Genomic DNA, 22,343 nt, shown 5'->3' on the forward strand with positions numbered 1-22,343 from the left:
GACGGTCCTCTCTACCCTGACATGGAAATAGAGGTCTGCAGGTTTCTGGATATCAGAGCAGATTTAAACACAGGTGTTCGGACAGCGTGACGGGACCTGAGCTGAGGGACAGGAAAGTGCAGCCTCAAGACCCAGTGTCATTGCATTTCTCGCTCTCTTTCCCTGGGATCCAGAACCTCCGCCCTCCTTTTAGGCGCACTGGCTGGGGAGAGGCTGTGGCGGGAGCGGGAGCAAGCGGGCAGCGGCTCCAGCCGGGCAGAGGCTGCAGCGGGATCGGGAGCGCGCAGGCAGCGGCTGGAGCAGGGCAGAGGCTGCAGCCAGATCGGGAGAGCGGGGGCAGCGGCTGAGCGGTGCAGAGGCTGCAGCGCGATCGGGAGTGCGCAGGCAGTGGCTGGAGCGGGACAGAGGCTGGAGCGGGAGCAGGAGGGCGCGGGCAACAGCTGGAGCTGGGCAAAGGCGGAGGCGGGAGCGGGAGCGTGAGCCTGGGGGCAGCGGCGGGAGAGGGACAGAGGCTCGAGAGGGGCAGAGGCTGCAGCGGGATCGGGAGCGCCAGGGCAGCGGCTCGAACAGGGCAGAGGCTGCAGCTAGATCTGGAGTGGGCGGGCAGCGGCTCTAGCGGGGCAGAGGCTGCAGCGGGAGCGGGAGGGCGTGGGCAACAGCTGGAGCTGGGCAAAGGCTGCGGTGGGGCGGGAGCAGGAGGGGGTGGGAAACATCTCGAGCTGGGCAAAGACTGCTGTGGGAGCTGGAGCGCTAACGTGCGGGCAGAAGCTGGAGCGGGGCAGAGGCTGAGGCGCGAACGGAACGCGCAGGCAGCGCCTCAAGCGGTGCAGAGCCTGCAGCGCGATCGGGAGCGCACAGGCAGCGGCTCTAGCGGGGCAGAGGCTGCAGCGGGATCAGGAGCTGGTGGGCAGTGGCTCCAGCCGGGCAGAGCCTGCAGCGGGAGCGGGAACGCACGGGCAGCGGCTCCAGCCGGGCAGAGTCTGCAGCGGGATCGGGAGCGCGCAGGCAGCGGCTCGAGCACGGCAGAGGCTACAGCGAGATCGGGAGCGCGCGGGCAGCGGATCCAGCCGGGCAGAGGCTGGAGCGAGATCGGGAGCGTGCAGGCAGCGGCTCGAGCAGGGCAGAGGCAGCTGCCAGATCGGGAGAGCGGGGGCAGCGGCTGAGCGGTGCAGAGGCTGCAGAGCGATCGGGAGTGCGCAGGCAGCTGCTCAAGCGGGACAGAGGCTGGAGCGGGAGCAGGAGGGCGCGCGCAACAGCTGGAGCTGGGCAAAGGCGGATGCGGGAGCGTGAGCTTGGGGGCAGCGGCGGGAGAGGGGCAGAGGCTCAAGAGGGGCAGAGGCTGCAGCGGGATCGGGAGAGCGAAGGCAGCGGCTCGAGCGGGGCAGAGGCTGCAGCGGGATCAGGAGCGGGTGGGCAGCGGCTCCAGCCGGGCAGAGGCTGCAGCGGGATCGGGAGCGCGCAGGCAGCGGCTCCAGCCAGGCAGAGGCTGACCAGCGACGGGAGTGCACAGGCAGCTGCTCGAGCGGGACAGAGGCAGCAGCGGGAGCAGGAGGGCGCCGGCAACAGCTGCCGCTAGGCAAAGGCGGAGGCGGGAGAGGGAGCGTGAGCGTGGGGGCAGCGGCGGGAGAGGGGCAGAGGCTCAAGAGGGGCAGAGGCTGCAGCGGGATCGGGAACGCGCAGGCAGCACCTCCAGCGGTGCAGAGCCTGCAGCGCGATCCGGAGCGTGTAGGCAGCAGCTCGAGCCGGGCAGAGCCTGCAGGGGGAGCGGAGCGCACCGGCAGCGGCTCCAGCAGGGCAGAGGCTGCTGCGAGATCGGGAGCGCGCGGGCAGCGGCTCGAACAGGGCAGAGGCTGCAGCGAGATCGGGAGAGTGCGGTCAGCTGCTCGAGCGGGGCAGAGGCTGCAGCGGGATCGGGACCGCGCGGGTAGTTGCTCCAGCTGGGCAGAGGCTGCTTCTGGTGCGGGAGCGCGCGGGCAGCCGCTCGAGAGAGGCAGAGGCTGCAGCGGGATCGTGAGCGCGGGCAGCGGCTCCAGCAGGGCAAAACCTGCAGCGGGATCGGAAGCAAGCGGGCAGCAGCTCTAGCGGAGCAGAGACTGGAGCAGGAGCAGGAGGGCGCAGGCAATAGCTGGAGCTGGGCCAAGGCGGAGGCGGGAGCGGGAGAGTGAGCCCACGTGGGGGAAGCTGCTCGAGAGGGCCAGAGGCTCGAGAGGGGCACAGGCTGCAGCGGGATCGGAAGGGCGCGGGCAGCGGCTCAAACAGGGCAGAGGCTGCAGCGGGATCGGGAGCGCCAGGGCAGCGACTCGAGCCAGGCAGAGGCTGCAGCGCGATCGGGAGCGCAGGGCAGCAGCTCGAACGGGGCAGCGGCTGCAGCGGGGCAGCGGCTGGAAAGGGGCAGAGGCTGGCAAGGGGCAGCGGCTGCATAGGGAGCGGGAGCTGGCGGCAGCAGCTCCAATGGGCCGACGCTGCAGTGGGATCGGGAGCACGCGGGCAGCGGCTCTAGCGGGGCAGTGGCTGCAGCGGAGCGGGAGCGCTGGAGCGCTGAGGAGGCCGCTGCAGCGCTGACGCTCCTCAGGAGCAGCTGGACTCTCCTACCTGCTGCTGCAGGAATCTGTGGCAACACGTTGCTTTGGAGGAAGAACGTGAAGCAACTTGAGCTTCACAGAGACACTAACTGCAGAAGAAGTGCTTCAGCAGCCACTTCAGATGACTGTGGAGGGTCTTTGATGCTGCACCAAAACTCAACGACAAATACTAGGTTTTTAAAGGCCAAGAAGCTTTAGAGAAGAAAATTTCCAGAAAAAAGGCTTGGGTTTGAGGAGAACATCCGTGAACAAAGAAAAACGGAAGCACTCCCCTCAGGACAACCTCGGGATACGTCACTTCACAGACTCGGCTGGAGGTTTTTACCCACATGGGCCCGGGCCTCTTCTTCTGTCTGTCTCTGAATCTGCCTGAGAAAAGATCTGCAGATGGTTATGGCCACTGCCTCATTTCCAGTTTCCAATATTGTGCAAGTTTCTTTATTGGCCAATTCTAATCTGGAAGAAGAGACGGAAGGGAACTGTGGAAAATGTAATTAATTCCCAGCTTAGCTGCACTGACAGAGTACAAAGCACCAGAGTGTAATGCCACATACTGTCTTTTTTCTAAGGCATAAATATGAGACTTACCAAATTATTTTCTAGATAAGAAATATCAAAGAATTTTCTAGAGAATTTCCCCTATTTTACAAAAAAAAATTTTTTTTTGCAAAAAATGAGAAGAAAATCTCATTTATTTTGTTAATGCATACCACCCATATAGGCGCTATACAGTTGAATGATTTTTTTTTTTCCCCAAGGATTAAAGTTCTTAACGTTGCGGTCACATGGAAATCATCCTTAATTTTAACCTAAAGATTGACTGGTGCATATCCTTCAGATATTTCAAGCAAAAATTAGCAGTAATGTATTATTTTTATCATCAGAAAAACGTTAACTGTCAATTACACACACACATGCATAAATATATAATACACACATCTCCATGTACGGCGGCACTTCAAAAAGCTCAGGGAAGATTCATATTATCTTTCAATTCTATTTTTCCACAAACATTTTGAAGTTCTCAGATACCCATACATGCAGGATGTTATGTGGCTTTTTACCTGTATACAGTGCTCACTGTTTTCTATTCATAAAAAATTTAAATTAGAACCATAGAAGCATCATTATACCCTCCTTACAGGTTTCTTTCTAGATAGTCAAGGTCTATGAAACACATAAACACTGGTTAATAATATGCTTCATCTTCTTATCATATCTTCTCACCACAGACTTTTTCATTGCAGTATGGACAGAGGCTTAGAGTTCATGTTTTAAGAGCATAAAAATATCCATCGACAGCAAGGTTTTATAAATAGAGGGTCTTGAAGGGTCTTAGATCCACAATTTCTTCTGGTAATTTTAAAAGATTATTATTATTTTTAACGGACACCTAATAACTGTACATATTTATGGGGTACATTGTGATTTTTTTAATTAAAAACCTAGCTGATTTTATTATTATTATCAATACCAAACAAGTCTTTAAATCAATGAAAATTTAATTAAGCATAAATTTACTTTCACATGTGTCTAGCACCGTAGTAAATACAGTTCTGGGCATAAAGACACAGCCCTTGGAGTTTAAAACATCCCCAACTGCAAGATTACCTAAATAAATTTCCCATTATTGTTTATGTAATAGTGGGTTAGTTAATCAAATTAAAATAATTATACAATCTAGGATAAAATAAAATGGAAATAATTTACTCATGAAATTCATATTTAAATCATCTTTATTTACAAAATAGTATCCTGAGAATTATAATTCCATTAAGCTTCAATTTGAGCAAAAAATGTAGTTACTTAAACTGAAAATGAAAGATAAGTCAAAACGATTTATGAAGAGAGACCAAAAATATCATCAGGTTTCTTGCTGTGCTTCTGGATTTCAGGAGCAGGCTCATTTGAGCACGGAATCGACCCTGAAGGGAACTCACCCCTACTTTCAGAATGTGGGGGTGGCGGTGAAAATCCAGCTCCTAGAGGAACATAAGGAGGAAATCCCCTCAGTGAATAGACATTTCTCATTGCAAATGGAGGTGGTGGCTGGACAGAGAAATCCCTTGGTAGAAAATAATTTTGAGGAGCTCCATACATGCTTCCTGGAGGAGGTGGAGGAAAAGGAGGTTCTCTTCTCATGAATGGACCCCTCCTATCCACTGGAAACAATGGACCTCTGATTGCAGGAAAAGGTGGAGGAGCAAAGCCAGGGCCACTTGCTTCCCTTTCAGCAGGCACAGATGAATGAGGCACATTGACATTACCAAGGTCATCTTTGGTATCATTTCTGCTGGATTCCGTTTGTGAGGGCTTTGGCCCATCCACTTTATCCAAAGAAGGCAGATTGAAACTTCTGAGTTCTGCTGGGCCAGACGGTCCACCAGGATCAGGATCAAATCCGTCTTGCCTTCGTGGAAGAAGAGCTGGATCAGAACATGGGTGGCCTGGTGGAGGAATCATCATCCTTCGGTGTTGTTCCCACGGAGGTGACAGGAACCCAGATGGAGGTGGTGGCTGCACAGGGAAATCCCTTGGTAGATAATAATTTTGAGGAGCTCCATACATGCTTCCTGGAGGAGGTGGAGGAAAAGGAGGTTCTCTTCTCATGAATGGACCCCTCCTATCCACTGGAAACAATGGACCTCTGATTGCAGGAAAAGGTGGAGGAGCAAAGCCAGGGCCACTTGCTTCCCTTTCAGCAGGCACAGATGAATGAGGCCCATTTACATTACCAAGGTCATCTTTGGTATCATTTCTGCTGGATTCCGTTTGTGAGGGCTTTGGCCCATCCACTTTATCCAAAGAAGGCAGATTGAAACTTTTGAGTTCTGCTGGGCCAGACGGTCCACCAGGATCAGGATCAAATCCGTCTTGCCTTCGTGGAAGAAGAGCTGGATCAGAACATGGGTGGCCTGGTGGAGGGATCCTCATCCTCCGGTGCTGTTCCCACGGAGGTGACAGGAACCCAGAAGGTGCTCCATGAGAATCGGTTAACCTATCACAGCCCGATTCTCCTCTTTCATTGGTCATCTGGTGATCCAGAGTATTCTCTGGGCCTCTTGAGCCTCTTCCTCCTCCTCGCCCTGGAGTCAAAGGTGCGAGTCTGAGTGGAGAGAGAAAAGCTCTCGTTTCGGTTGAAGGTCGACCCACTGGTGAGGCACCACATGGGGAATGCTCTCCGCCAAATGCTGTCTTTGGAACATCAACTACATAAGGATCTTTTTTGAAAAGTTCAAATTTACACTCTTTTTCAGCTAATTTTTGTCTCTTGGAAACATTTACTTTCCTTAAATACCTGAGGTGTCTTTCAGCAGTCTCAGCTGCCACCCAGCTGCCACGCGCTTCTTTCTCATAGGAAGTCATCTGCCCTTGATAAGAACGAACGCTTCTCTCCAATTCTTCTTCCGCATCTCTGGCTCTCCTTCTGTAGGTCTCCAGTTCCTCAGCTGCATGGCTCACCTTCTCTTCTACTTTGGAAAGTTTCTCCTCCTTCTCTAACCGGTCCTTTTCCTCTGCTATTAACTTCCTGTGGAGATTCATTCCATTTTCTTGATACAGTTCAGTCATTACTTTAAGTTTCTGCTGAAGCTTCTGATTTTCACTTTCCAACTGTGTGTTTTCTGACTGTAAAGATGCTTGTTCAGTCTGGAGATTTGTAATATGCTCTATAAGCTCTTCCTTTGTTTTATCTACTTCAGACAACTCAGTGTAAATTTGGTTTCTTTCTCCTTCTAGGGTTTTGAAAGAAGCATTTAACTTAGCAGCGTGAATCAGTTTCTTCAAAGCTCCTTTTGGCAGATCATCTAAGCGAGCACCCTTTTGTGATTCACTCTTCATCTCCAATTCCAAGTCATCAGCCATCATGTCTTCTCCAAGCACAGCAGCCCAGTCTGTCATCTTGAGCAAGCGTTCAGCCAGAGACTGGATGTGATTTTCTTTATCACTCAGAACTCGTTCTGCCTGGACTTTGGAGTTTTCAAATAGTATTTTCTGTTTATTAAGTTCACTCACTTGTTCTTTCAATACTTCCGCTTCTTGTAAAAGCTGTTTCTGGCTTTCCTGAAGTTGGGAATTTTCATTCAAGGCGTCTTTTATTGCCACCTTCAGACGTTCTTCATTCATTTGAAATATTTTGCAGATTAGTTTGGCTTCAGCTACTTGTGACTGGATGGATTTCGATTCATCTTCTAGGGACTGTATCCTCTTTGAAATGTCCGCCATCAATTCATCTTGCTCACAATGTTTAGATTTCTGTTCCTTTAATTCTTTGGCTAGAAAGACTATTTCATCCTCAAGTTTAGATTTGGAGCTGCTCAGCTTTTCATAGGTTGCCTCCAAGCTTTGAGCTTCTGTTGACCCCTTCTCAAAGCTGGCATCCTTCACAGCTGACTCCAAGCCTTCATACTCCTCTTGAACAACGCAAAGTTTGTCAAGTAGTTTACATTTTTCTTCAATTAGTCCAGAAAGCTTTTCAGCAAGCTTTTTCTCTCTTCTTACATAAAGCCGGCTTCTCACCGATCGAACACTTCTCCACAAAAACAAGAGAATCAACAATCCAGTAAGAGCCGCACATGTCACCAGTTCCCACGGAAAAGCAGGGCCCGGTCTCAGGTCTTCAGGCAATGCTGCCACAGTCCTGCACAGCTTTCCCAGGACCAGCCCCAAGTACGGCTGAGGGGCAGCCCCGGGCACCTCCATGGCGCCGAGGCTGCTCTGGCTGTGGCCACAGTAGCCACGGCCTGGCCGGGCCACAACCAGCAGCTGAGACAGCTCTGCGTTCTGTCGGGAACGCGAACCGGCCCCGGCGACAGCAGCAGACACAGAGCAGCGCTGCCGGCCTTGAGGGGAGCCGGGGAGCACTGGCGCCCACCGGCCTCAGGCGTCCCCCACGCGCACCATGGTAACCAGGCCCCTTTGTGACGTCACTTCCGCCACGCGGTTCCGGAGCCTGCCCCGCGCGAGCCTGTGACACACGCTGTCCTAGCCACCCCCACCTCGGCTTGGTTTTGGCCGGGCCACCGCTGGATTTGAATCCATGTTTATAATGATGAAATCTGGGTAATCAGCATACTCATCACTCAAATATTTGTCATTTCTTTGTGCTGGGAAAATTCAAAATCCTCGCTTTTAGCTATTTGAAATTATCTAATAAATGTGTGCTGACTCTAGCCACCTTACAAAGCTGTAGATCAGTACAAATAGTTCCTCCTGTCCAGCTGCAACTTTGTATCTGTAACCTCTGCCTTTCCCCTCCTCGCCCTACCCTTCCCAGCCTCTAGTGACCACTAGTCTGCTACTTCTAGGAGATCAACTTTTCCTTTGGCAATTTTTTAAAGGAAATTTTGCGATTTTAATTTCTTTCAGAGGAGCATCCTTCCTTAGATATCTGCCAAGGAACGAAAGTGTTTTCTTTGGACTAACTTTGCCAAAATAGCCGCAGAATGTGGCAACGGGAAGAGGCCTGAGACACTCTGGGCTTCAGCTGGCCCAACGCTTTCTTTATAGGTAATGAAGCAAAGGTCTACAGTAAGTGCACTACTTGTCCAGGGCTGTTTAGCTATTTAGTGGCAGAAGTGTGCTGTATTTCGGGATCTGCTGGATGTCAGTGAAATGCTCTTTGTTTAAAAAACACTTTATTGAGGAATATTTTAGATACCTTGTAATCCACCCATTTCAGGTATGCAATTCAATGAGTTCTAGTAAGTTCATCAAGTTGTGCAGCCATCACCACAAATCAGTTTTAGAACATTTTCACCACACCAATAAGATCTCCTGTACCCATTTATTCTTTTTTTCCCCCAATTTTATTGGTTATGAATATTCACGGGATGCAAGGCTGATTGTCACCGTTCATGCCCAAGCTGTGATGGCCAGATTCATACTGGCCACATGACCGTTACATTTATTGTATCACCTTTATTGACTTTCATATGTTGAACCATCCTTGTATCCCTGGCATGAATCCCACTTCAGGTGCCTGAAACCTCTGCCAAGTTTCTCTTTTTGGTGCCCATAGGAGCCAGCCTGTGCCGCTGGTTCCCATGGAAACAGATCCCTGAGACACACCCTGCCTTGCAGCACGCACAAAGCACTTGCTCGCCCTTTGCCTTTTTTTTTTTTTTTTTTAGCCAGCCAGTTAGTTCCAACTTTCAGGACCCCAGGGGAATAAAATGAGGACTGTTCCAGAGGGGAGGCAGCTGCCCAGGTGTCTGGCCCAAGCTCCCAGCCCACCCTGCCCCCTGGGGAAAGGGGGGGCAAGCCTCAGGTCAGGGCACAGCTCCCCAGGAGCCCCTCGGCCTTTCAAGGCCAGGACAGCCCTGCTCCTTTGGCTCCCAGCACACTTCCAGGAGCAGGGACGCGCTGAGCGTTTTGAGTCTTCACGGTGGACTTGGGAGGAAGGTGTCTTTATCTCACTCTATGGATGATGACAGTGAGACCCAGAAAAGTAAAAGGGTTTGCCCAAGTCACAGGCTAGAAAGTGACAAAGCCGGGACATAAAGCCTGTTCCTTTCATCCCAAAGCGAGCATGGCGGTCAAGATGCACCCCAACCGATGACACACCCATGTTTCATACGTCAGCTTGGAGACTTGCTGATCACGCTGCCCAGGACAGGCCTGGCCTTCCTTACTGTGTGAACTGAAAAGGTAGGACCAGAGAAGCCCACCCCCAAACCAGTGCTGCCCTCTGGAGAGTCACCCTCCCACTGCTCAGAGGTGCTTTCTTCGAAGTTAACAAGCTGTGCAACCAAACAGGTCAGGACGACTGCCCTGCCCACTGGGCCCCCCAGGCCCCGGGGCCTTGGGAACCTCCCACTGCAGCAGCCAACCTGGGGGGTTCCCCTCATGCAACACAGATGTGAACGTTCCTGCCCCCTGCCATGACCACCCCCCCCGCCACTGGGTCCTTTCCCAGGCAGGAGGGAATGGGGATCGAGGACGCCTGAGTAGGCTCCTTGCATGGGCCTCAGCGGTGGCCGTGCTGTGGGCACGTGGCCATTAGCAAACTCCCCGAGAGAGTCAGTTTTGCAAGAGTCTCTGGCAGCTATCAGACCCAGAAAAGGGGAGGAAGGTTGCAGGAGTGCCTGCCCTGTTAGCTACGAGCTTGAGCCTGATGGGTTGGAACTGTGCTTTTCCTCCCACGGTGGCAGGAGCCCGAGGGCAGGGCAGTTTGGAAGTGGAAAGGGAAGGAATCGTTTCAAGTCTGGATGAAGGCTGCGTTTCCTTATGTTGCAATTACTGAGCACTTCACACTGGAGGCGGCGGTGATGAGACGCGTTAGCTGACCAGGGTCTTATACTCTCATCCCAGGCAGGGGAGGGGCTTGGCAAGCCCCACCCACAAGTCTTGGGGTCTCCTGGACCTTCCTCATGACCCCCTCCACTCCAGGCCCAAGTTCAATCCCTCCTCCCCAGGACCCCAAGCCGGCAGGTGGAGCTCTTCCGTACCTTTCCCTCAGGCCCTTTCTACTGTTGGGCCTGGCTGAGGGGCAGAGACAGAGAAATTCCCCCTCGGGGTTTGGGCCCTGCCCCACCAAGAGCCCCTGCCTGAGACCAAGGCCCCTCTGGGAGGGGGGTGCGTCTCACCATGCATGTGGTGCCCGCTCTTTAAAGAAGGTCAATAAACACCTGTTGCCCCCCCAAAGCCCTCCTCTGGATGCCACAGAACTCAGGGATGTCACCAGGACACTGAGCCAGCACAGCTGTGGAACTGGAAACCACTTAAAGCAGCTTTATTTGTGTCCACCTCTGGCCCTTGAAACCTCTTCTGCTGGCCAGTCCTCCCACGGCCAGATGGAAACCTGACAGGCCCAGGCTGCTTCTTGGTAGGGAAATACCCGTGGTCTCCACCACTTCACGTCACACAGCACCGCTCGGCTCACGTCCAGGCCCAACAATAAAAAGGGCCTGACGTCATCGTCAAGTCCCCTGCTTTGAAGTGGAGGCCGCTCCTGCTGCCCCGGCCTGGTGGGGTGGGAAGCCTCGGCCGGGCAGCAGGCGTGGTCAGCCCCCAGCTGAACTGTGCTCTGGGCTTGGCGGAGGTTGAAAGCTACACCTCTTTCTCTCATCGGCATCTCCAAGGGTCTTCAGAGCCCGGACATGGTCCCCACTGTCCCCCTGACTAGAATATTTTGTGTGGGCCTCAGAGAACCAAGGAGCCCCTGACGGGTAGCGGCAGCCCCACCTTCTCTTGGCCTGCGTCTGTTCACTGCCCAGGCTGCCTCCTGGGACTGGGCCTGTGAGATTCCACGCCGACTCTCTCACACGAGGCCCTCACCTGGGCCGTCGGCCCTCTCCTCAGCTCCGCCATCAAAGCAGCCAGCCTGTCTCTTGCCCTCTAGACTTTGGGGTGGGGGTGGGGGTGAGGCATCAGTCCACTGGATTTCTCCACCTGCGGAGGACACCTCAAAGCCTAAAGCTCTCTTTAAAGCCCTCTTCCTCTGGCTTGATGTGAACGAGGGCATCTCACCTCACCCTCTGGCCTCAGCTCACCTCCCTGATATCCCCGTCTCTAACCTCAACACTTGACTCCTTGGTACCCTCGGTGTGGGTGAGGGGTCAGGCCATCTCTTCTCTAAATGCGGCATCAATGTGGGCAGAGGTCAGGGGCTGGGCGGGGTCATCTCACTGCACACACCGGCCTCCCTCCCCACATGGGGCTGTGATCATCAGTGTTTGTACGAGGGTTGGAAGCTAACTGCTCCATGCTTGTCCAGAAAGTGCAAGGAAGGATTTGGGACCATGGAGGAGGGGCCCATGGTGTGGACCAGGCTGGCTGCCAGCCTCCTGGTTTGGTCCCTGGCATTTAGGCTCAGAGAGACAGAGTGCTAGGAGGTAAGATGGGAGGCCCAGAGGGTGGGGAGGGACACTGGCCACCACCACCCAGAGCAGGGCCTCAGGCTGACTCCAGAGAACTCAGTTATGTCCTGAAATGCCACCATCATACATTGACTCCTTTGGGTAAGTGTTGCCTTTGCTCAGCAGCCCACATCCAGTCTCTGCATCCTAGTTTCTCAGCCCTCAGGTAGATAAGCAACAAGTCCTGTCTCTTGGTTGATCCTTGTAAAGCGTTTAACATGCTTCCCCCTTGATACTCATAGCTCGATAAATAAATGTTAACTCACACTGCTTGCCCCTTCGGGTAGCATGGGCAGGCTCTCGCCCACCAGGCGACCCTCTCTTAGCACAACTCGGACAACTGGAGCTGCCCTGGCCAGTCACCTGAGACCTTGGATGCCTTGGCCCATCTGGCATTTGTTTGGCAGAATCTTCCATGGGGCCTTTTGCTGGGTGGCAAGCCTGGAGCGTCTGGCACAACAATTCGAGTTTGCAAATACAAAAGCCACATCTTAAACATCACAAATTAGAACTGTGGTTTGGCAAAATATTTTTGTGCTCCTTTGAGGACCTGAAACTCCAAGAATAGTAGAAAACAGAATGTCTGGGATATTTATATACAGGTTAAGAGTCTCTAATCCAAAAATCCAAACTCCTAAACTTTTTGAGTTCTAACATGACACTCAAAGGAAATGCTCATTGGAGCATTCTGCAAATGTATTCTCCAAATATTCCCAAATCTGAAAACATCCTAAATCCAAAATACTTTCCAAGCATTTTGGATAAGGGGTACTCAACCTGTATTTTCATGGGGAGAAGAGAATGACAAAGTTGACTGTGGGACCGCAGGCCGCCAGAGTCATCAGACAGCCATGTTACACATGGTGTAGACAGCTGGAAGCCAGGAGTCATCTCATGCACGCACCTGTCTCCAGAGGCCTGACGCAATACCTCAGACAATCAAGAGACGAACACTAGAATTTTGATTAGACTCAACACATCCACAGTTCAACTCAATTTAAAATTGCCTCACATACTCTTGGTAGCAATAAAACTACAGCCTTTGGAAGATAATCTGCTCCTATCTTTCAGTATTTTCCATGTGGATATTCTTTGTCCCATCAGTGTCACCTCTAGGCCCAAACCCAGAGAAATCTCTGAAGGACACCAGGATGCTCACTGCAGCATTGTGTAGGACAGCACAACCTGGACACAACCTGAGTGTCCACCCGTGGGGCACGGGGTAAATACATGATGGTAAAATCATAATTGATGCCGCTTTAAAAAAGAATGAGACGGTCCTCTCTACCCTGACATGGAAATAGAGGTCTGCAGGTTTCTGGATATCAGAGCAGATTTAAACACAGGTGTTCGGACAGCGTGACGGGACCTGAGCTGAGGGACAGGAAAGTGCAGCCTCAAGACCCAGTGTCATTGCATTTCTCGCTCTCTTTCCCTGGGATCCAGAACCTCCGCCCTCCTTTTAGGCGCACTGGCTGGGGAGAGGCTGTGGCGGGAGCGGGAGCAAGCGGGCAGCGGCTCCAGCCGGGCAGAGGCTGCAGCGGGATCGGGAGCGCGCAGGCAGCGGCTGGAGCAGGGCAGAGGCTGCAGCCAGATCGGGAGAGCGGGGGCAGCGGCTGAGCGGTGCAGAGGCTGCAGCGCGATCGGGAGTGCGCAGGCAGTGGCTGGAGCGGGACAGAGGCTGGAGCGGGAGCAGGAGGGCGCGGGCAACAGCTGGAGCTGGGCAAAGGCGGAGGCGGGAGCGGGAGCGTGAGCCTGGTGGCAGCGGCGGGAGAGTGACAGAGGCTCGAGAGGGGCAGAGGCTGCAGCGGGATCGGGAGCGCCAGGGTAGCGGCTCGAACAGGGCAGAGGCTGCAGCTAGATCGGGAGTGGGCGGGCAGCGGCTCTAGCGGGGCAGAGGCTGCAGCGGGAGCGGGAGGGCGTGGGCAACAGCTGGAGCTGGGCAAAGGCTGCGGTGGGGCGGGAGCAGGAGGGGGTGGGAAACATCTCGAGCTGGGCAAAGACTGCTGTGGGAGCTGGAGCGCTAACGTGCGGGCAGAAGCTGGAGCGGGGCAGAGGCTGAGGCGCGAACGGAACGCGCAGGCAGCGCCTCAAGCGGTGCAGAGCCTGCAGCGCGATCGGGAGCGCGCAGGCAGCGGCTCTAGCGGGGCAGAGGCTGCAGCGGGATCAGGAGCTGGTGGGCAGTGGCTCCAGCCGGGCAGAGCCTGCAGGGGGAGCGGGAACGCACGGGCAGCGGCTCCAGCCGGGCAGAGTCTGCAGCGGGATCGGGAGCGCGCAGGCAGCGGCTCGAGCACGGCAGAGGCTACAGCGAGATCGGGAGCGCGCGGGCAGCGGATCCAGCCTGGCAGAGGCTGGAGCGAGATCGGGAGCGTGCAGGCAGCGGCTCGAGCAGGGCAGAGGCAGCTGCCAGATCGGGAGAGCAGGGGCAGCGGCTGAGCGGTGCAGAGGCTGCAGAGCGATCGGGAGTGCGCAGGCAGCTGCTCAAGCGGGACAGAGGCTGGAGCGGGAGCAGGAGGGCGCGCGCAACAGCTGGAGCTGGGCAAAGGCGGATGCGGGAGCGTGAGCGTGGGGGCAGAGGCTGGAGAGGGGCAGAGGCTCAAGAGGGGCAGAGGCTGCAGCGGGATCAGGAGCGGGTGGGCAGCGGCTCGAGCCGGGCAGAGTCTGCGGGGGGAGCGGGAGCGCGCAGCTAGCGGCTCGAGCGGGGCAGAGGCTGCAGCGGGATCAGGAGCGGGTGGGCAGCGGCTCGAGCCGGGCAGAGCCTGCGGGGGGAGCGGGAGCGCGCAGCCAGCGGCTCGAGCGGGGCAGAGGCTGCAGCGGGATCAGGAGCGGGTGGGCAGCGGCTCCAGCCGGGCAGAGGCTGCAGCGGGATCGGGAGCGCGCAGGCAGCGGCTCCAGCCAGGCAGAGGCTGACCAGCGACGGGAGTGCACAGGCAGCTGCTCGAGCGGGACAGAGGCTGCAGCGGGAGCAGGAGGGCGCCGGCAACAGCTGGCGCTGGGCAAAGGCGGAGGCGGGAGAGGGAGCGTGAGCGTGGGGGCAGCGGCGGGAGAGGGGCAGAGGCTCAAGAGGGGCAGAGGCTGCAGCGGGATCGGGAACGCGCAGGCAGCACCTCCAGCGGTGCAGAGCCTGCAGCTCGATCCGGAGCGCGTAGGCAGTGGCTCGAGCCGGGCAGAACCTTCAGGGGGAGCGGGAGCACACCGGCAGCGGCTCCAGCCGGGCAGAGGCTGCAGCGGGATCGGGAGCGCGCAGGCAGCGGCTCGAGCAGGGCAGAGGCTGCTGCGAGATCGGGAGCGCGCGGGCAGCGGCTCGAACAGGGCAGAGGCTGCAGCGAGATCGGGAGCGTGCGGGCAGCTGCTCGAGCGGGGCAGAGGCTGCAGCGGGATCGGGACCGCGCGGGCAGTGGCTCCAGCTGGGCCGAGGCTGCTGCTTGTGCGGGAGCGCGCGGGCAGCCGCTCGAGAGAGGCAGAGCCTGCAGCGCGATCCGGAGCGCGTAGGCAGCGGCTCGAGCCGGGCAGAGCCTGCAGGGGGAGCGGGAGCGCACCGGCAGCGGCTCCAGCCGGGCAGAGGCTGCAGCGAGATCGGGAGCGTGCGGGCAGCGGCTCCAGCAGGGCAAAAGCTGCAGCGGGATCGGAAGCAAGCGGGCAGCAGCCCTAGCGGAGCAGAGACTGGAGCAGGAGCAGGAGGGCGCGGGCAATAGCTGGAGCTGGGCCAAGGCGGAGGCGGGAGCGGGAGAGTGAGCCCACGTGGGGGAAGCTGCTCGAGAGGGCCAGAGGCCCGAGAGGGGCACAGGCTGCAGCGGGATCGGAAGGGCGCGGGCAGCGGCTCAAACAGGGCAGAGGCTGCAGCGGGATCGGGAGCGCAGGGCAGCAGCTTGAACGGGGCAGCGGCTGCAGCGGGGCAGCGGCTGGAAAGGGGCAGAGGCTGGCAAGGGGCAGCGGCTGCATAGGGAGCGGGAGCTGGCGGCAGCAGCTCCAATGGGCCGACGCTGCAGTGGGATCGGGAGCACGCGGGCAGCGGCTCTAGCGGGGCAGTGGCTGCAGCGGAGCGGGAGCGCTGGAGCGCTGAGGAGGCCGCTGCAGCGCTGACGCTCCTCAGGAGCAGCTGGACTCTCCTACCTGCTGCTGCAGGAATCTGTGGCAACACGTTGCTTTGGTGGAAGAACGTGAAGCAAGTTGAGCTTCACAGGGACACTAACTGCAGAAGAAGTGCTTCAGCAGCCACTTCAGATGACTGTGGAGGGTCTTTGATGCTGCACCAAAACTCAACGACAAATACTAGGTTTTTAAAGGCCAAGAAGCTTTAGAGAAGAAAATTTCCAGAAAAATGGCTTTGGTTTGAGGAGAACATCCGTGAACAAAGAAAAACGGAAGCACTCCCCTCAGGACAACCTCGGGATACGTCACTTCACAGACTCGGCTGGAGGTTTTTACCCACATGGGCCCGGGCCTCTTCTTCTGTCTGTCTCTGAATCTGCCTGAGAAAAGATCTGCAGATGGTTATGGCCACTGCCTCATTTCCAGTTTCCAATATTGTGCAAGTTTCTTTATTGGCCAATTCTAATCTGGAAGAAGAGACGGAAGGGAACTGTGGAAAATGTAATTAATTCCCAGCTTAGCTGCACTGACAGAGTACAAAGCACCAGAGTGTAATGCCACATACTGTCTTTTTTCTAAGGCATAAATATGAGACTTACCAAATTATTTTCTAGATGAGAAATATCAAAGAATTTTCTAGAGAATTTCCCCTATTTTACAAAAAAAAATTTTTTTTTGCAAAAAATGAGAAGAAAATCTCATTTATTTTGTTAATGCATACCACCCATATAGGCGCTATACAGTTGAATGATTTTTTTTTTCCCCAAGGATTAAAGTTCTTAACGTTGCGGTCACATGGAAATCATCCTTAATTTTAACCTAAAGATTGACTGGTGCATATCCTTCAGATATTTCAAGCAAAAATTAGCAGTAATGTATTATTTTTATCATCAGAAAAACGTTAACTGTCAATTACACACACACATGCATAAATATATAATACACACATCTCCATGTACGGCGGCACTTCAAAAAGCTCAGGGAAGATTCATATTATCTTTCAATTCTATTTTTCCACAAACATTTTGAAGTTCTCAGATACCCATACATGCAGGATGTTATGTGGCTTTTTACCTGTATACAGTGCTCACTGTTTTCTATTCATAAAAAATTTAAATTAGAACCATAGAAGCATCATTATACCCTCCTTACAGGTTTCTTTCTAGATAGTCAAGGTCTATGAAACACATAAACACTGGTTAATAATATGCTTCATCTTCTTATCATATCTTCTCACCACAGACTTTTTCATTGCAGTATGGACAGAGGCTTAGAGTTCATGTTTTAAGAGCATAAAAATATCCATCGACAGCAAGGTTTTATAAATAGAGGGTCTTGAAGGGTCTTAGATCCACAATTTCTTCTGGTAATTTTAAAAGATTATTATTATTTTTAACGGACACCTAATAACTGTACATATTTATGGGGTACATTGTGATTTTTTTAATTAAAAACCTAGCTGATTTTATTATTATTATCAATACCAAACAAGTCTTGAAATCAATGAAAATTTAATTAAGCATAAAGTTACTTTCACATGTGTCTACCACCGTAGTAAATACAGTTCTTGGCATAAAGACACAGCCCTTGGAGTTTAAAACATCCCCAACTGCAAGATTACCTAAATAAATTTCCCATTATTGTTTATGTAATAGTGGGTTAGTTAATCAAATTAAAATAATTATACAATCTAGGATAAAATAAAATGGAAATAATTTACTCATGAAATTCATATTTAAATCATCTTTATTTACAAAATAGTATCCTGAGAATTATAATTCCATTAAGCTTCAATTTGAGCAAAAAATGTAGTTACTTAAACTGAAAATGAAAGATAAGTCAAAACGATTTATGAAGAGAGACCAAAAATATCATCAGGTTTCTTGCTGTGCTTCTGGATTTCAGGAGCAGGCTCATTTGAGCACGGAATCGACCCTGAAGGGAACTCACCCCTACTTTCAGAATGTGGGGGTGGAGGTGAAAATCCAGCTCCTAGAGGAACATAAGGAGGAAATCCCCTCAGTGAATAGACATTTCTCATTGCAAATGGAGGTGGTGGCTGCACAGAGAAATCCCTTGGTAGAAAATAATTTTGAGGAGCTCCATACATGCTTCCTGGAGGAGGTGGAGGAAAAGGAGGTTCTCTTCTCATGAATGGACCCCTCCTATCCACTGGAAACAATGGACCTCTGATTGCAGGTAAAGGTGGAGGAGCAAAGCCAGGGCCACTTGCTTCCCTTTCAGCAGGCACAGATGAATGAGGCACATTGACATTACCAAGGTCGTCTTTGGTTTCATTTCTACTGGATTCCATTTGTGAGGGCTTTGGCCCATCCACTTTATCCAAAGAAGGCAGATTGAAACTTCTGAGTTCTGCTGGGCCAGACGGTCCACCAGGATCAGGATCAAATCCGTCTTGCCTTCGTGGAAGAAGAGCTGGATCAGAACATGGGTGGCCTGGTGGAGGAATCATCATCCTTCGGTGTTGTTCCCACGGAGGTGACAGGAACCCAGATGGAGGTGGTGGCTGCACAGGGAAATCCCTTGGTAGATAATAATTTTGAGGAGCTCCATACATGCTTCCTGGAGGAGGTGGAGGAAAAGGAGGTTCTCTTCTCATGAATGGACCCCTCCTATCCACTGGAAACAATGGACCTCTGATTGCAGGAAAAGGTGGAGGAGCAAAGCCAGGGCCACTTGCTTCCCTTTCAGCAGGCACAGATGAATGAGGCACATTTACATTACCAAGGTCGTCTTTGGTATCATTTCTGCTGGATTCCATTTGTGAGGGCTTTGGCCCATCCACTTTATCCAAAGAAGGCAGATTGAAACTTTTGAGTTCTGCTGGGCCAGACGGTCCACCAGGATCAGGATCAAATCCGTCTTGCCTTCGTGGAAGAAGAGCTGGATCAGAACATGGGTGGCCTGGTGGAGGGATCCTCATCCTCCGGTGCTGTTCCCACGGAGGTGACAGGAACCCAGAAGGTGCTCCATGAGAATCGGTTAACCTATCATAGCCCAATTCTCCTCTTTCATTGGTCATCTGGTGATCCAGAGTATTCTCTGGGCCTCTTGAGCCTCTTCCTCCTCCTCGCCCTGGAGTCAAAGGTGCGAGTCTGAGTGGAGAGAGAAAAGCTCTCGTTTCGGATGAAGGTCGACCCACTGGTGAGGCACCACATGGGGAATGCTCTCCGCCAAATGCTGTCTTTGGAACATCAACTACATAAGGATCTTTTTTGAAAAGTTCAAATTTAAACTCTTTTTCAGCTAATTTTTGTCTCTTGGAAACATTTACTTTCCTTAAATACCTGAGGTGTCTTTCAGCAGTCTCAGCTGCCACCCAGCTGCCACGCGCTTCTTTCTCATAGGAAGTCATCTGCCCTTGATAAGAACGAACGCTTCTCTCCAATTCTTCTTCCGCATCTCTGGCTCTCCTTCTGTAGGTCTCCAGTTCCTCAGCTGCATGGCTCACCTTCTCTTCTACTTTGGAAAGTTTCTCCTCCTTCTCTAACCGGTCCTTTTCCTCTGCTATTAACTTCCTGTGGAGATTCATTCCATTTTCTTGATACAGTTCAGTCATTACTTTAAGTTTCTGCTGAAGCTTCTGATTTTCACTTTCCAACTGTGTGTTTTCTGACTGTAAAGATGCTTGTTCAGTCTGGAGATTTGTAATATGCTCTATAAGCTCTTCCTTTGTTTTATCTACTTCAGACAACTCAGTGTAAATTTGGTTTCTTTCTCCTTCTAGGGTTTTGAAAGAAGCATTTAACTTAGCAGCGTGAATCAGTTTCTTCAAAGCTCCTTTTGGCAGATCATCTAAGCGAGCACCCTTTTGTGATTCACTCTTCATCTCCAATTCCAAGTCATCAGCCATCATGTCTTCTCCAAGCACAGCAGCCCAGTCTGTCATCTTGAGCAAGCGTTCAGCCAGAGACTGGATGTGATTTTCTTTATCACTCAGAACTCGTTCTGCCTGGACTTTGGAGTTTTCAAATAGTATTTTCTGTTTATTAAGTTCACTCACTTGTTCTTTCAATACTTCCGCTTCTTGTAAAAGCTGTTTCTGGCTTTCCTGAAGTTGGGAATTTTCATTCAAGGCGTCTTTTATTGCCACCTTCAGACGTTCTTCATTCATTTGAAATATTTTGCAGATTAGTTTGGCTTCAGCTACTTGTGACTGGATGGATTTCGATTCATCTTCTAGGGACTGTATCCTCTTTGAAATGTCCGCCATCAATTCATCTTGCTCACAATGTTTAGATTTCTGTTCCTTTAATTCTTTGGCTAGAAAGACTATTTCATCCTCAAGTTTAGATTTGGAGCTGCTCAGCTTTTCATAGGTTACCTCCAAGCTTTGTGCTTCTGTTGACCCCTTCTCAAAGCTGGCATCCTTCACAGCTGACTCCAAGCCTTCATACTCCTCTTGAACAACGCAAAGTTTGTCAAGTAGTTTACATTTTTCTTCAATTAGTCCAGAAAGCTTTTCAGCAAGCTTTTTCTCTCTTCTTACATAAAGCCGGCTTCTCACCGATCGAACACTTCTCCACAAAAACAAGAGAATCAACAATCCAGTAAGAGCCGCACATGTCACCAGTTCCCACGGAAAACCAGGGCCCGGTCTCAGGTCTTCAGGCAATGCTGCCACAGTCCTGCACAGCTTTCCCAGGACCAGCCCCAAGTACGGCTGAGGGGCAGCCCCGGGCACCTCCATGGCGCCGAGGCTGCTCCGGCTGTGGCCACAGTAGCCACGGCCTGGCCGGGCCACCACCAGCAGCTGAGACAGCTCTGGGTTCTGTCGGGAACGGGAACCGGCCCCGGCGACAGCAGCAGACACAGTGCAGCGCAGCCGGCCTTGAGGGGAGCCGGGGAGCACTGGCGCCCACCGGCCTCAGGCGTCCCCCGCGCACCATGGTAACCAGGCCCCTTTGTGACGTCACTTCCGCCACGCGGTTCCGGAGCCTGCCCCGCGCTAGCCTGTGACACACGCTGTCCTAGCCACCCCCACCTCGGCTTGGTTTTGGCCGGGCCACCGCTGGATTTGAATCCATGTTTATAATGATGAAATCTGGGTAATCAGCATACTCATCACTCAAATATTTGTCATTTCTTTGTGCTGGGAAAATTCAAAATCCTCTCTTTTAGCTATTTGAAATTATCTAATAAATGTGTGCTGACTCTAGCCACCTTACAAAGCTGTAGATCAGTACAAAGAGTTCCTCCTGTCCAGCTGCAACTTTGTATCTGTAACCTCTGCCTTTCCCCTCCTCGCCCTACCCTTCCCAGCCTCTAGTGACCACTAGTCTGCTACTTCTAGGAGATCAACTTTTCCTTTGGCAATTTTTTAAAGGAAATTTTGCGATTTTAATTTCTTTCAGAGGAGCATCCTTCCTTAGATATCTGCCAAGGAACAAAAGTGTTTTCTTTGGACTAACTTTGCCAAAATAGCCGTAGAATGTGGCAACGGGAAGAGGCCTGAGACACTCTGGGCTTCAGCTGGCCCAACGCTTTCTTTATAGGTAATGAAGCAAAGGTCTACAGTAAGTGCACTACTTGTCCAGGGCTGTTTAGCTATTTAGTGGCAGAAGTGTGCTGTATTTCGGGATCTGCTGGATGTCAGTGAAATGCTCTTTGTTTAAAAAACACTTTATTGAGGAATATTTTAGATACCTTGTAATCCACCCATTTCAGGTATGCAATTCAATGAGTTCTAGTAAGTTCATCAAGTTGTGCAGCCATCACCACAAATCAGTTTTAGAACATTTTCACCACACCAATAAGATCTCCTGTACCCATTTATTCTTTTTTTCCCCCAATTTTATTGGTTATGAATATTCACGGGATGCAAGGCTGATTGTCACCGTTCATGCCCAAGCTGTGATGGCCAGATTCATACTGGCCACATGACCGTTACATTTATTGTATCACCTTTATTGACTTTCATATGTTGAACCATCCTTGTATCCCTGGCATGAATCCCACTTCAGGTGCCTGAAACCTCTGCCAAGTTTCTCTTTTTGGTGCCCATAGGAGCCAGCCTGTGCCGCTGGTTCCCATGGAAACAGATCCCTGAGACACACCCTGCCTTGCAGCACGCACAAAGCACTTGCTCGCCCTTTGCCTTTTTTTTTTTTTTTTTTAGCCAGCCAGTTAGTTCCAACTTTCAGGACCCCAGGGGAATAAAATGAGGACTGTTCCAGAGGGGAGGCAGCTGCCCAGGTGTCTGGCCCAAGCTCCCAGCCCACCCTGCCCCCTGGGGAACGGTGGGGCAAGCCTCAGGTCAGGGCACAGCTCCCCAGGAGCCCCTCGGCCTTTCAAGGCCAGGACAGCCCTGCTCCTTTGGCTCCCAGCACACTTCCAGGAGCAGGGACGCGCTGAGCGTTTTGAGTCTTCACGGTGGACTTGGGAGGAAGGTGTCTTTATCTCACTCTATGGATGATGACAGTGAGACCCAGAAAAGTAAAAGGGTTTGCCCAAGTCACAGGCTAGAAAGTGACAAAGCCGGGACATAAAGCCTGTTCCTTTCATCCCAAAGCGAGCATGGTGGTCAAGATGCACCCCAACCGATGACACACCCATGTTTCATACGTCAGCTTGGAGACTTGCTGATCACGCTGCCCAGGACAGGCCTGGCCTTCCTTACTGTGTGAACTGAAAAGGTAGGACCAGAGAAGCCCACCCCCAAACCAGTGCTGCCCTCTGGAGAGTCACCCTCCCACTGCTCAGAGGTGCTTTCTTCGAAGTTAACAAGCTGTGCAACCAAACAGGTCAGGACGACTGCCCTGCCCACTGGGCCCCCCAGGCCCCGGGGCCT

The 22,343-nt window shown here is 52.5% G+C and overlaps 1 protein-coding gene across 1 annotated transcript in view; it reads right to left on the reverse strand.

Moving 5' to 3' along the window:
- Positions 1–817: 817 nt before the first annotated feature.
- The window catches only part of LOC134362665 (melanoma inhibitory activity protein 2-like), a 67,315-nt gene continuing 45,789 nt past the window's right edge, over positions 818–22,343 (reverse strand). The window contains exons 10-17 of the mRNA XM_063077836.1: positions 18,188–19,598; positions 17,490–17,719; positions 15,182–15,228; positions 14,548–14,613; positions 14,352–14,432; positions 1,688–1,753; positions 1,492–1,572; positions 818–833 (exon numbers count right to left, since the gene is read on the reverse strand). Of these exons, the coding sequence (XP_062933906.1) occupies positions 818–833; positions 1,492–1,572; positions 1,688–1,753; positions 14,352–14,432; positions 14,548–14,613; positions 15,182–15,228; positions 17,490–17,719; positions 18,188–19,598 (1,998 nt within the window). The remainder of the gene's footprint in view (positions 834–1,491; positions 1,573–1,687; positions 1,754–14,351; positions 14,433–14,547; positions 14,614–15,181; positions 15,229–17,489; positions 17,720–18,187; positions 19,599–22,343) is intronic.

Source organism: Cynocephalus volans, chromosome 14 (assembly GCF_027409185.1).
Source record: "Cynocephalus volans isolate mCynVol1 chromosome 14, mCynVol1.pri, whole genome shotgun sequence".
Classification (NCBI taxonomy): Eukaryota; Metazoa; Chordata; class Mammalia; order Dermoptera; family Cynocephalidae; genus Cynocephalus; species Cynocephalus volans.